The 15,133-nt window shown below is 51.5% G+C and overlaps 1 protein-coding gene across 1 annotated transcript in view; it reads right to left on the minus strand.

Annotated features, from left to right (window-relative positions):
- efemp2a (EGF containing fibulin extracellular matrix protein 2a) overlaps nt 1-15,088 on the minus strand; it is a 37,920-nt gene extending 22,832 nt beyond the window's left edge. The window contains exons 1-3 of the mRNA XM_063036398.1: nt 14,572-15,088; nt 641-753; nt 158-206 (exon numbers count right to left, since the gene is read on the minus strand). Coding sequence (XP_062892468.1) covers nt 158-206; nt 641-721 — 130 coding nt within the window. The 5' untranslated portion in view covers nt 722-753; nt 14,572-15,088. The remainder of the gene's footprint in view (nt 1-157; nt 207-640; nt 754-14,571) is intronic.
- Nucleotides 15,089-15,133: the final 45 nt, after the last annotated feature.

Consider the following 15,133-nt stretch of genomic DNA (forward strand, 5'->3'; position numbering starts at 1 on the left):
TGGAGTTGGTTAAATGGGTCAGCACAACATTGGGGGGCCGAAGGGCCTGCGCCGTTCTATGTTCTTCGCACCTGTGCGTCCACGCATGTGACAACCGGACAATTTTGAGAAGCGTGTCGGGGTGTCAATCCCGGAAACCACCCAGCCCCAGGCTCACCTCGACAGTGTTGTTTCTGGTGGTCCCACTCGTATCCGTCGGTGCAATCCTGCGGGGGAGGGGGCAGAGCGTCAGTCCGCGGCCACGAGAGACGTCGCTGAACTGCACCGCGACGCAAGGTGGGGCAGCAGGGGCGGGGCCAGGGGTGGAACCGGGTGCACCCTGATAGGCCGGGTGGCCGGTGACAGGCAGGCTGCCCGGCCAATGATCGGGAGGGATGGAGGTGGCAAACGGCCAGCGGGTGCTCGGTGGGACACAAAATGGCAGCTGCCGAGCAGCAGCGGGCCGACGCAGTCCGAACCCAACCGCGGGGGAGGCGGTCATTTCCCGCAGTGCCCCCTCCTTACAGCACTCTGTCCTGCGCCGGTCCCTCCTTGTGGCCCCCCGGCCCGTGGGGGGCAATGGAAGGGCCAGAGTCCACCCCCCATCCCCAACCCCAACCCCAACCCCCAGTGCGCGAGATGGACCAACGACAGCACTCACCGTGAAGGAGACGGCCTCGTCAGCCTGCTGGGGCACGGCCACTGGCAGCAGGAGGGCGAGGAGCGGCAGGAACAGCAGCATGGTACACGGCCAGCGAGGAGCAGGGTGCGGGCCTGAAATCAGAGGGCACAGCTCATCAGGCTGGGTGGCAGAACCAGGGGGAGGCGCAGGGTGGTGGGTGGGCACCACCCGAGGGTGGCTACAGAACCAGGAGCCTGCGGAGACAGACGGCTGGAGTATCGTTTGTTTGCTGCGACGCACCTCCCTCTGGCCATTCGGCCCGTCCAAGCCTACCTGGAAACGGCAGCGATCTCCTTCCCTCCCGCCCTTCCCCGCAATTCCCGCTGGGCGCGCTAAGGGGGTGATCGACAGTGTCCAATTACCCTGCACGACGAGGGGATGTGGGAGAGGACCACTGCACCCGGGTGGACACGGTCACAGGGAGAACGTGTGAAGAGCGCGCACACGTGGAAGTCAGGATCGAACCCGGGTCTTTGGCACTACCCGTGGTACCACCGTGCCAACTCGGAGGGGCTGGGCCATTGAGAAGGCAGGGCGCCGGGCTGCTTCAAGGTGTTAACTCGGCTCCGCGCTGAACTGAGGCCGGGGCTGTGGCCTGCTCCGGGCTTCGTGTCTGAGGGCTCACTTTCGTTCTGTATGCTACTGGTTTACTCTCACTGTTTGCATGATCTGTTGTTTCCCTCTCTGACCGTTGGGTGTTTGTTGGTCTTTTTTTTAAAAAATGGGACGAGTCTCAAGGTTGTATAATGTTGACGTACTCTGATAATAAATGTACTTTGGACTCAGTCCTGCCCACACCACCACACAAACACCCCAGCCCTCCCCACTACCCCATCCTACTCACTCCTTCCAACTCTTGCCACCCCACTGAAACCCTCAAAGTTAAAGTAGATTTTTCTTTTTGAAAAAAGAATCTACTGTTTTCCTGGCGTTTATGATGAACAAACTCTTCTCGGGCTTCCAGCCGGGTACAGGAATCGGTTACAACCAACGTTCCAATGGCAAACTCTGCCATCTTCATCTTGGGTGATGCCTGGGCATGTCTAGTCCGGTGGTATTTATACCCCCGTCGTCCGTCCCTCCCGATTGGTTAGTCCTCATTCAATCAGGTTACTGCTCTCCCACACTGTTTGCAATCAAACTACAGAGGGGATGTAAATACTGCCAGACTAGACATATCCCTGATGAAGATGGCAGAGTTTGTCATCGAAACATCGATTAAAATCGACACCCATACCCTGAGGTGTGGGCACGTGGCCAAGTGGTTAAGGCATTGGACTAGCGACCTGAAGGTCGTGAGTTCGAGCCCCAGCCGAGGCAGCGTGTTGTGTCCTTGAGCAAGGCACTTAACCACACAGTGCTCTGCGATGACACCGGTGCCAAGCTGTATGGGTCCTAATTCCCTTCCCTTGGACAACATCGGTGTCGTGGAGAGGGGAGACTTGCAGCACGGTCTTCCATACGACCTTGCCCAGGCCTGTGCCCTGGACAGTGAAGACTTTCCAGGCGCAGATCCATGGTCTCGCAAGACCAACGGATGCCTTAAAACTTCCCTGAGACTTATTTTCTTGCAGGCATTTACAAGTTGCACAATAAAGAAATAAGAAAGTTTATGAAAAACTACACGGCAAAGCTGGACAAGTAACCAATGTGCAAAAGGCAGCAACCTGTGAACATAACAAGAAAATAAATAATACCGAGAACACGAGCTGTAGAGCCTTTGAAAGTGAGTCCGTAGGCTGTGGAGTCACAATAACAAGAGATTCTGCAGACGCTGGAAATCCAAAGCAATACAGTGAGGAGAGAGCGTGGCCCGGATGGTGAGGGTTGTTGATGGAGAACGCCGCTTTCTTGTGGCAGCGTTCCCTGTAGTTGTGCTCAATGGTGGGGAGGGCTTTCCTTGTGATGGAACGGGTTGTATCCGACACTAGATGTTTTCATCCCTGGGGAAGCCACAAACAGCCCCCAGCTCTCAGCCGGAAACGTGGACAATACTCTTTTCCTCAGATGCTGCCTGACCTGCTGAGTTCCTCCAGCATTTTGCGTGTGTTGCCTGGATTTCCGATGTGATGCAACGTTGAGGCTTTTATAAAGCACTGGTGAGGCCACACTTGATATTGCGAGCAGCTTTGGGCCCCTTTTAGAAAGGATGTGCTGACACTGGAGAGGGTTCAAAGGAGGAGAAAATGATTCCAGGATTGAACGGCTTGTAGTATGAGAAACGTTTGATGCCTCCGGGCCTGTATTCACTGGAATTCAGGAGATTGAGGGGTGACCTCGTTGAAACCTATCGAATGGTGAAAGGTCTTGATAGAGTGGATGTGGAGAGGATGTTTCCTATGGTGGGAGAGTCTAAGACCAGAGGACACAGCCTCAGGATAGAGGGGCGTCCTTTTAGACTGGAGATGAAGAGGGATTTCTTTGGCCAGCGAATGGTGAATCTGTGGAATTCGTTGCTACAGGCAGCTGTGGAAGCCAAGTCTTTATGTGTATTTAAGGCAGAGGTTGATAGATTTTTGGTTGGTGGGGGCATGAAGGGATACGGGGAGAGGGCAGGAGATTGGGGGCTGAGAGGGGAAATGGATCAGCCCTGATGGAATGGCGGAGCAGACTCGATGGGCCGAATGGCCTAATTGTGATCTTATGTCTTATGGTTTTAAAGTCCACATATGGTCCTCGCATCTCTGAGTCAGACCATACTGTGCTCGTAGTGTCTAGTTCGGGTCTCCCTAACCCCAGGGTGAGTACAGTGCGTGGATCAGGTCTAAACGTCGCTGGGCCAGACCACACTGGCAGCACCTGTTGATATCGAGGGTGGGCTAACGTGCTTCTCAATCCCACAGGAAGGGCTCTGGGGGGAAACAGAGCAGGTATGAGATGGGGGAGCTCGCGAGAAAGCCTCAGTTCTCATCTCCCCTCTATTGGCAACCTGACGCCCAACCCCCACATCTACGGCATTCCCTCCCATCTCTTTTAGACAAGCTGGCCTTTGCCGGTTAGTCACTAGTGCAACCTCACTCTGCACGGCGGGGTCTGGCATACACCCGGCTGGCCACTGTATTAGGTATGCAAATATGATATGCAGTGGCCACTAGATATGCAAATATCCAATCAGCCAATCACGTGGCAGCAAATTGCATAAAAGCATGCCGACACGGTCAAGAGGCTCAGTTGCTGTTCAGACCAAACACCAGAATGGGGAAGAAATGTGAGCTAAGTGACTGACCATGGGATGGTAGTTGGTACCAGACAGGGTGGATTGAGTATCTCAGAAACTGCTATCTTGTGCGGTTTGTGATTGGCGCAGACTGGCTCTGCAGCCTACAATAAACGAACAACATGGCCCTAAATTGAAGGTTCCTAGACTGCTTTGACACCTTTGTGGTTATGAGGTTTAATATCCTTGTTTTTCACGTGTTTTTTTTTGCTGTTTGCATGATTTTTCCTTTTTTTGGTGCTTTGGGTGTCTGATGTTTTCTTAGAACCGGATCCATGCTGTTTTTCTGTTTCGTGGCTGTCTGTGAGAAAGATGAGTCTCAGGGTTGTATACTGCATATGTGCTTTGATAATGTGTTCATCCACAGTCGACATCGATGAGGACCTCGACACCATTATGATGGTGTCGAGACTAGCGCGTGATTTGGATTTAAGTGAGGGAGAGTTGCGCAGCGTCGGCCTCGCTCTCTCTTCCCAATTCCCATCTGGATTTTGTGGCAAGACAGCGTCTAGATGGCTGGAGATGGGACGAGGCGCAGTGGATGACCAGGACGTCTTCTGTGTCTGGTCCTGCTCTACACGTTCCACGACGCTTGCAGAGACCGCCTTCTCGACCGTTGGACCTTTGGTCTCGTACGCTCAATCTGCCGGAGTCTTTGATAATAAACATACTTTGAATCTCCTGGGATTTTCACGTACATCAGTCTCTGGAGTTTACAGAGAACGGTGCGAGAGACAAAAAAAAAACATCCAGTGAGCAGCAGTTCTGTGGGCGAAATCGCCTTGTTAATGAAAGAGGTCAGAGGAGAACGGCCAGACTAGTTCAAGCTGACAGTAACTCAGATAACCAGCCGTTACAACAGCGGTGTGCAGAACAGCATCTCTGAACGCACAACACGTCGAGCTTTGAAGTGGACGGGCTACAGCAGCAGACGACCACACCGGGTTCCACTCCTGTGCCTAAATAAAGCGGTCGCTCCCGTTTTCATTGGGTCAATAAAAGACGGCGTATATTCACCCAATGATTTTAGGCACCTCCATAAGTTCACCCATCAGCGTCCTACAAGTTTCAAACAAAGTCCCAGCCTGCCTAAACTCTCCCTGTAACTCACGTTTGGCAGCTCTCCTGGAAACTTTCTGGAGTCCAAAAAGTTAGCCTAACGTCGGTGGTGGGGAAACTGCCGGAGTCAGTTATCAAAGATGTGATAACAGCACATTTGGAAAGTGGTGAAATGATCGGACAAAGTCAGCATGGATTTGTGAAAGGAAAATCATGTCTGACGAATCTCATAGAATTTTTTGAGGATGTAACTAGTAGAGTGGATAGGGGAGAACCAGTGGATGTGGTATATTTGGATTTTCAAAAGGCTTTTGACAAGGTCCCACACAGGAGATTAGTGTGCAAACTTAAAGCACACGGTATTGGGGGTAAGGTATTGGTGTGGGTGGAGAATTGGTTAGCAGACAGGAAGCAAAGAGTGGGAATAAACGGGACCTTTTCAGAATGGCAGGTGGTGACTAGTGGGGTACCGCAAGGCTCAGTGCTGGGACCCCAGTTGTTTACAATATATATTAATGACTTGGATGAGGGAATTAAATGCAGCATCTCCAAGTTTGCGGATGACACGAAGCTGGGTGGCAGTGTTAGCAGTGAGGAGGATGCTAAGAGGATGCAGGGTGACTTGGATAGGTTGGGTGAGTGGGCAAATTCATGGCAGATGCAATTTAATGTGGATAAATGTGAAGTTATCCACTTTGGTGGCAAAAATAGGAAAACAGATTATTATCTGAATGGTAGCTGATTAGGAAAAGGGGAGGTGCAACGAGACCTGGGTGTCATTACACACCAGTCATTGAAAGTGGGCATGCAGGTACAGCAGGCGGTGAAAAAGGCGAATGGTATGCTGGCATTTATAGCGAGAGGATTCGAGTACAGGAGCAGGGACGTACTACTGCAGTTGTACAAGGCCTTGGTGAGACCACACCTGGAGTATTGTGTGCAGTTTTGGTCCCCTAATCTGAGGAAAGACATCTTTGCCATAGAGGGAGTACAAAGAAGGTTCACCAGATTGATTCCTGGGATGGCGGGACTTTCATATGAAGAAAGACTGGATGAATTGGGCTTGTACTCGTTGGAATTTAGAAGATTGAGGGGGGATCTGATTGAAACATATAAGATCCTAAAGGGATTGGACAGGCTAGATGCAGGAAGATTGTTCCCGATGTTGGGGAAGTCCAGAACGAGGGGTCACAGTTTGAGGATAGAGGGGAAGCCTTTTAGGACCGAGATTAGGAAAAACTTCTTCACACAGAGAGTGGTGAATCTGTGGAATTCTCTGCCACAGGAAACTGTTGAGGCCAGTTCATTGGCTATATTTAAGAGGGAGTTAGATATGGCCCTTGTGGCTACAGGGGTCAGGGGGTATGGAGGGAAGGCTGGGGCGGGGTTCTGTGTTGGATGATCAGCCATGATCATAATAAATGGCGGTGCAGGTTCGAAGGGTCAAATGGCCTACTCCTGCACCTATTTTCTATGTTTCTATATGTTTCTAAGTTTGGACTGGCGCCCCGCCCTCAGCACGCAGAACAGTTGGGGTGCGCGCCGATCACATTTATAGCAAAGCGAACCCCCCCCCTCCCCCAGCGTGGTCGGTCTGTCGGGCCCGTATCTACACTGCAATGTGCATTGCCAGCGCCGGCAACTGACACGGTCCACGGGTGCGGCGGGAGGGGTCGGGGGCAGACCATAGGCATCGCCATGCCCCCGGCGCCAACATAGCTCGTCCGCAACTGACTAACCCGAACCCGTACCTCTTAGGACTGTGGGAGGAAAGCAGGGCACCCGGAGGAAACCCACGCGGTCACGGGGAGAGAACGTACAAAACCCTTAGAGAGAGCCGCAGGAATTGAACCCCGATCTTATGGAACTAAATGCCATTGAGAGGAGTTTTTACCAAGACACTACGCTTACGAGGAGATATTTTTGCAGAGAGTTGATATTACTGAAAGCAGCATTAACGTTACTAACCAACGTCATTGTTACGAGGGACGGATGTTTGATTGAAGGCACACGTTACTGACAGGAAAAGATGCATTAAGCTGTCTTCATACGTTATCTTAGATAAGTATACATCATTTAATGGGCTGTAGCATAAAATCATTATAAAGACAGCTTATCTTTACTAAGACAGGGCCATATTGTTTACTAAGACAGGAATAGACACGTTATCTAGGACAGACATGTTATGAACTATAACCGAGACAAGACATGTTCCCTCTACTTAATCAGATAAAGAAAGATACCCAACACAGCACATTCTCCAGACGCATCATTAAGAAATGGGAGACGCTTTACGAAGACAGGCGAAGACGTGTTTTTGAAGACGAGTTTTCCCAGCGGGATTACTGAGCCAGAGAGGGAAATATTAACCGTGACCGGTTCAGAGGGGCAGCAAAGGCTGTAATTAGGGCGAGGAGGAAGCCATTCGGCCCCTCGAGACTGGCCCACTATTTAATGGGATTGTGACTGATCCATCCGTAAACTTGGCCGAGTTCCCGGATCACGTTTCACTCAGCCGGAGCCTCGGAACGTCCGACCATTCAAATGTCAAAGCAAATTTATGGCCCCAAGTACGTACACGTCACCGTGTACAACCCTGAGATCCATTTTCTTGCGGGCATTCGCAGTAGAACAGAGGAATACAATGGAATCGATGAAAAGCTCCACACAAAGACTGACCAACACACACGAAACGCTGGGGGAGCTCAGCAGGCCAGGCAGCGTCTTTGGAAAAGAGTAAACAGTCGACGTCTCGGGCCGAGATCCTTCGGCAGGACTGCAGAGAGAAAAAAAGATGAGGAGTGCGGGAGGGAGGGTGTGAGGAGGGGAGGGAGAAACACAAAGTGAGAGGTGAAACCGGGAAGGGGGAGGTGGTGTTTTCAGCTGGGAAGTCGATCGGTGAAAGGGATCTAAGACGTGTTCCCAGGAAGGGTACGTGGCCGTAGAAGCGGGTCTGGGCAAGCGGGTGGTCAGAGAGTCAGAGGGGCACAGAGATCATAGAGAGGCTTTCAATGAACTCCCGAAGGGGAGGTTTAACCTTTTTCAGGGTGGGCATCAGTGGTGGGGAGGACTTTGCCTGTGGTGATAGACTGGGCCTTATCAACTACCTATTGTAAGCCTCGGGCACTGGTGTTTCCACACCAGGCCATGGTACGACCAGTCAGGGTTCCACTGGTGCTGCCTGGCTCGCTGAGGTCTGCCAGCGTTTTGTGGACCGCTCCAGATTCCAGCATCCTCCGTTGCCAAGAACCTACCTTACTTCTGTCTTAAATATACTCCAGCAACCCGCGTCCTTGCCCTTTGGAGTTCCAAAGACTCTGAATTAACAGAGTAACGACGCTGCCCTAAAAGGACAAAGCCTCTTGGTTTTACACAGACACCCTGCTCTGTGTGCCAGAGGCCGGGGCACCCAGCCAGCGACTGCCAGACTAGATGCAGCGGGACAGAGGAGCTGAAGTTGTACGAAGTGCCGGGGTGAGGCCAGACTTGGGAGAACTGAGCGCTGTTCAGGTCCCCTGCCTGCAGGAAAGACACCAATAAAATCAAAAGGGCACAGAAGGAATTGTCACTGGGTACGGGAAGGGACGTGGAGGCTTTGGAGAGGGTGCAAAGGAGGTTTACCAGGACGCTGCCTGGTTTAGAGGGTGTGTGTGCTGCGACAAGAGGCTGGATAAACTTGGGTTGTTTTCTCTGAAGAGCCGGAGGCTGAGGGGAGATCTGATAGAGGTTTATAAGATTACGAGAGACATAGATAGAGTGGACAGGGAGTATCTGTTTCCCAGCGTTGAAATGTCTAATACCAGAGGTGAAGGTGAGGGAGAGGGGGGATGTGAGGGGCAAACTTTTTACTCACAAGAGTGGAGGATGCCTGGAATCCGCTGCCTGTTGTGCTGGTAGAGGCAAATACATAAGAGGCTTTTAAGAGATGTTTGGATGTGAGGAAGATAGCGGGAGATGGACATTGTGCCGGGAAGAGGGATTGGTGTCTGGGTGTTTCTGATTTGCATTTTAGCTGGTTCCGCACAGCATTGTTGCTGGGCCTGTTCCGTTCCAGGTTCGAAGTTCTATGTTCTGCTGAGGACTCGAGTTTATTGGGATAGGTTGGGTAGGTTGGGACTTTTAGCCCCTCTGTACTAATAACGAGCGGAGATTTGATGGAGGGTTCAATTTCACCATTCACGAGAGGTTTGGGTAGGCACGTGAATGGGGAGGGGTGTGGTCCCGTGCCGGTTGATGCAACCAGGCGGATTAATAGTTTGGCAGGGACTAGATGGGCCGAAGGGCCTGTTCCTGTGCGTGACTCTCTCCCTCGGGATCTTATTATTCAGCCAAGTCCCCTCTCACTCTTCTAAACTCCAGAGAGTAGAGGACAATCCACCCGATCTCTTCCTTCTGCTGCACTCACGACCCTTCTCAACTGAGGAGACTAGTACTGAGCGGGGTCCTCTGGACATGCCCCTGTACAACTGGACCGTACCTTCCCCAGCTGTGCGCTCAGTTCTCCTCGCAGAAAACAGCAGCGTTCTATCGGCTCCCCTGGCTGCCCACAGACCGGTGTGAAACACACACTAGCACTCCCGCATCCCAGACCTCTGCAATCTCTCACCGTCGAGACGCTGGGATTTTCCTCCCCCCATGTTTCCTGCCAAAATGCGCGATTTCCTACAGTGCCAGATCTCTGCCCACTCACCCAATCTATCAATATCCCCCCCTTAAAGTTCCTTCGCAACTTAATCTAAGGCAGGGGGTTCTCAACCCTTATTAACGCCACGGACCCCTTACCATTAACCGAGGGATCCCACACCTAACATAGAAAAACACAAAGACAAAGTAACATATAAGGACTTCTCGTGAGAAGATTGAAGCAAACGACGCAGGTATGTTTCGATATTTTGACGCACCTGTGACAAATAAAGCCAATCCTTGCTAACATCCCCGCCCGCCCCCATCGGGGAGGAGGCACAGGAGCATGAAGGGCCGCACGTAATTCAGGAACGGCTTCCCACTCTCCACCGTCAGATTTCCGACCGTTCCGTCGGCCCGGAGTCAGAATCGCCGACCTACGTTGTGGTGTTTGTTGCTCCAAGGCCGCAGGGCAGTGCAAGACATCGGAAAACGACAGGAGGTGCAAATAAATAGCTGGTGCTAAAGAGGAATGGCGGGGGAGTAGAGTTCGCGGACCGTTTGGAAATCTGATGGTGGAGGGGAAGAAGCTGTTCCCAAAACATTCAGTGCTATCCTTCGGGCTCCTGTACCTCCTCTTCAATGGTCGTAAGGAGAAGGATAAGGTTATCTAGGGTTGGTTATTGTACACACAGGGGCAGACATAGTTTTAACTAAGGAAAGGTGGAACATAAAACAATACAGGCCCTTCAGCCCACAATGTTGTGCTATCCCTTTAACCTACTCCAAGATCAGTCTAACATTTCCCTCCCACACAGGTAAAGGCATCCGTTAGTCTTGCGAGACCATGGATCTGTGCCTGGAAAGTCTTCACCCTCCAGGGCGCAGGCCTGGGCAAGGTTGTATGGAAGACCGGCAGTTGCCCATGCTGCAAGTCTCCCCTCTCCACGCCACCGATGTTGTCCAAGGGAAGGGCATTAGGACCCATACAGCTTGGCATCGGTGTCATTGCAGAGCAATGTGTGATTAAGTGCCTTGCTCAAGGACACAACACGTTCCCTCAGCTGGGGCTCGAACTCACACCTTCAGGTCACTAGTCCAATGCCTTAACCACTTGGCCACACAGCCCTCCCCTATAGTCCTCCATTTTTCTATCATCCATGTGCCCATCTAAGAGTCTCCTAAGTGTCGTTAATGCACTTGGCTCTTTTGTTCTGACATCCTCCCTATACTTCCCTCCGATCACCTTTAAAGTTACGGCCCTCCTTGTATTATCTGTTTCCACTCTGGAAGAAGCCTCCGGCTGTCCGCTCTCTGGTTGCCTCCTCATTCTGCGTGCTTGCATCATACACTGGGGTGCTCTCTACAGCTGCCTGGTGAGGTATCAGCAGCCTTTGGCCAGGGGCAGGCGTTGTCGGCAGCTGCCTGACCTTCGTAGAGTGTCTCGACCCTTGACCTCCGCACTCTCCGTTTGGCGGGTCAGCAGTGGTGGCCAAGTCACTGCCCATCTGCTCCTGACTTCCAGCTCGACTCCTCTCGCCTGCTCCGTATCCAGTAGGGGGGTCTTTCTGCTTCCTCCCCCATCCTGTGACCTGCTCGGTTCGTGCTCTTTCCAACAAGGCCCAGCGCAGACAGTAGCCTGCATGCCGACCTCGCTGGGAGCCCCCTGCAGCCAATCTCCTCGGGGAATAGCCACGTCTGCCATCCTCTGACCCTGCCAAGGACTGGCAGCTCAGGGCCTTCCTCCCATGAGCCGCCTCGCATCCTTCCTCCCCTGGTACCGTCCGCTTCGCCAGGGTGCTTATCTTGTTCTCGGAGGACTGCGGCGCCGTGCCTGGTCGAAGTGTGGTTTGCACCACCCCCGGGAACTGCAGCTCCCCACCCCACATCAACCCTCACTCCCGCGATTTGGCAGCCTTCTTTCATCCGCCTCTTCTGCAAAGAGAAAAGCCCCTAGCTCGCTCAACCTATCCCGAGACACGCGCTCTAATAGATAGATAGATAGATAGATATACTTGATTAATCCAAGCAGCATCCTGGTAAATCTCCTCTGCACCCTCTCTAAAGAAAACCCCTAGCTCGTTCAACCTACCCCGAGACATGCTCTCTAATCCAAGCAGGACCACGTCCTTACCCAGACCCCCTTCCCCCCCCACCTTCTTATTCCAGCTCCTTCCCCCTTCCGGTCCAGTCCTCCACCCGAAACGTCGACTCTTTCTTCCCCTCCGTGGATGCTGCCCGACCTGCCGAGCTCCTCCAGCGTCTTGTACGTGTGTTAACTCGTTATCTTCACCAAGGTACCAAGGGAAGGATTATCAGTATCTCGACAAGGTGAAGCGTTACCTTTACTGAGACAGCAACCCATACAAATACGGGGCCGGGTGCTATCTAGTCAGGGGCATCTTTGTGAGCACGTGATGTTTTCTTTTTACCAGGGCGAGGGACGAGGAGTTGGACAAAGTTGGATTGTTTTCTCCGGGGCAGTGGCGGATGAGGGGAGATCGGATAAGGGTTTATAAGAGGAGATAGGCAGCAACTTTTGCCACGGGTTGAAACGCCTAATACCAAAGGGCATGCATTTAAGGTGAGAGGGGGCAAGTTCAAATGAGATGTGAGGGGCAAGTTATTTTTTTTACACACAGCCTGGGATGGTGGTAGAGGCAGAAACTTTTCAGAGATGTTTAGTTCGGTACATGGATATGAGGAATATAATTATGATCATAATAAACACTTTATTGATCCCGAGTGGGGAATTCTTCAGTTACAGCAGCAATGTTTAAAAACACACTTAGCAGTGTGCAAACTAATAACAAAGTACAGAATAATAATATACACAATAATAATGTACGAAATAATAAAACAGAGACCACTGTACTATGATCTGAGTTCTCCTGTCGCACAGAGATGAACTGTTGTATATGCTCATTGCACTTGATCGGAAAGATTTTCTGTAACGATCCTTGTGACGGTGGAGCTGAATGATTCTGTTCGAAAGGGGGCTCTGTTGTTTATTCAGGTGGTCATGGTGAGGATGGGCCTGATTGTCCAAGATGGATAACAGTTTGTACAGCGACCTCCTCTCCACCACTAAAAGAGTCTGGATTATAGCAAAGGACAATAGACAACAGGTGCAGGAGTAGGCCATTCCGCCCTTCAACCACCATTCACTGTGATCACGGCTGATCATCAACAATCAGTACCCTTCGCCTGCCTTCTCCCCATATCCCTTGACTCCTCTATCATTAAGAGCTCTATCTAACTCTTTCTTGAAAGCATCCAGAGAATTGGCCTCCACTGCCTTCTGGGGCAGAGCATTCCACAGAACCACAACCCTCTGTGTGAAAAAGTTTTTCCTCAACTCCATTCTAAATGGTCTAGCCCTTATTCTCAAACTGTGGCCTCTGGTTCTGGACTCCCCCAACATCGGGAACATGTTTCCTGCCTCTAGCGTGTCCAATCCCTTAATAATCTTATATGTTTCAATCAGATCCCCTCTCATCCTTCTAAATTCCAGGAAGGATATGGATATTTTGTAGGCAGAGGGAATTGGTTTCATTGGCCATTTGATCAGCAGATATTGAGGGCTAAAGAACCCAGTTTCTATCCTGTCCTCTTTTATGCCAATAGTACAGAAAACTATTAATCAAGGCAGGCAGAAAGTTTACTTCAAATAGAGAGGGAGGTTATATAAAGTGCTGGCTATATTTACAGAGAGGGAGAGCCAGAGAGACAGAGATCAAGACCTTCAGAGATTGGTTATGAGGTACTGACAAAATGTCACCTTTCTGGGTTAAAAAGTGACACATTGAGAGAGGGAGACATTATATCTACTTGGCCTCTTGGCGAAGAGAGACAGCTTAAAATAGCATCCCTGGGTGAGGCCGGAGGCCAAGTTTACTGAAATATCTTTGCATTTTTATCGGTCATCCTAACGGCAGCCAGAACAAACAGCGGCCTCCGTCAGATGCAGCAGGCACAAAATGCTAGAGGGACTCAGCAGGCCAGGCAGCATCTGTGGAAAAGGGTGAGCAGTCGGCGTTTTGGGCCGGGACCCTTCGTCGGGACTGGGAAGGAAGCGGGGATGGTGAAGTCAGAGTTAGAAGGCAGGGGGGGTGAAGTAAAGAGCTGGGAAGTTGATTGGTGAAAGGGCTGAGGGAGGGGGAATCTGATCGGAGAGGACAGAAGATTCTGGAAGAAAGGGAAGAGGGAGGAGCACGAGAGGAAAATAGGAAAGCAGGGAATGGTGAAGGGGGTCAATTACTGGAAGTTTGAGAAATCGATGTTCACGCCATCAGGTTGGAGGTCAGAAAATGTATGATGTTTCTCCTCCAACCTGAGTGTGGCCTCATCGTATCCATATTATCGTTACGGGAGACACATTGGACCCAAGACCACAAGACATAGGGGCAGAATCGGGCCATTCAGCCCATCGAGTCTGCTCCGCCATCCCGGCATGGCAGATTTACTATCCCTCTCAACCCCATTCCCCATTCAGCTTTGATGCCTTTGGTAGTCCAGAAGCTATCAATAGACCCCAAAGGCATGGCCTCTTTCCCCAGAGGCTGTTTGCAGAGAGCTGCACCTCATCATTACTAAAGAGAGGTTTGGGCTAGGAATTAAAAGGAAGGAAGTTATTTTTAACCCGGAAAGTAAAACACATCCCTTCACTCTGGGAACATCGGGAACAGCGATTGCAGTTGGGCTTCTGGTGAACGTCAATGAAGTGTTTGTGGACACGTTCACAGCAATATTTACTTGGGAAGCGAACAAGGTATTTAAACATTTGTAAAGCCCTTTAAAGTACACGGTGTCGGAGAACAGATTTCCTTTAGCATGTCTGCTGTCTGCCCTACGTGTTAGAGAACTTAACTTTCTTGCCCGGTGCCCATTTCAACCCCCTCCCCACGGCCCCCGAAGCTGCCTCCCCCCTCAGTGAATCCCCCCTCACTCCGCACCACTCCAGAAGTGACCCTCTCCCCACCCAGCAGAAACTTCTTTGCAGTTCACTCACCGGCCAACGGTTGTGGACTGGAGAGGCCACACGCTGTTTCCTGGATTCCTCCCCAGTGCGGATTTAGCTGAGTGAGAGGTATTGATTCATTTGGGCGTTTGGAAGAGACTGGACTCTCTCTCTCTCTCTCTTCTCTCTCGCTCGCTTTACTCAGATTTCACTTTGTGTCTCAGTTCTCTCTCCGTGTCCCCCGCTTCTCCCTCTCTCCGGCCCGGTTCCTTCCTGTCTCCCTGTGCCTCTGCTCCGCTCTCTCATTCCTTCCTCCCCCCACCCCTGGTTCTGCAGAGCTCCGAATTCCAGCGCGTTTGCCAAACAGCTCGAACTATGCCACCTCCCCACCTGGCTCTGTTTAGCCGCACAGTAATAACAGATGTCAAACAGAAAGCCTTAACGCTTTGCTGCCTGGGACCAGGGTGGGAGCTGACTGTTTGTTCAGCTGGAAGAGAACACATACATACACACACACTCACACACACCCCTGAGTACTTGCTGTCCCGGCCCACCCCCCTGCATCTCCCGGGGACATTAAACCCAACAGCGGACGGTATCGCAGTAGTCCAGC

The sequence above is a fragment of the Mobula hypostoma genome, chromosome 30 (genome assembly GCF_963921235.1).
Source record: "Mobula hypostoma chromosome 30, sMobHyp1.1, whole genome shotgun sequence".
NCBI lineage: Eukaryota > Metazoa > Chordata > Chondrichthyes > Myliobatiformes > Myliobatidae > Mobula > Mobula hypostoma.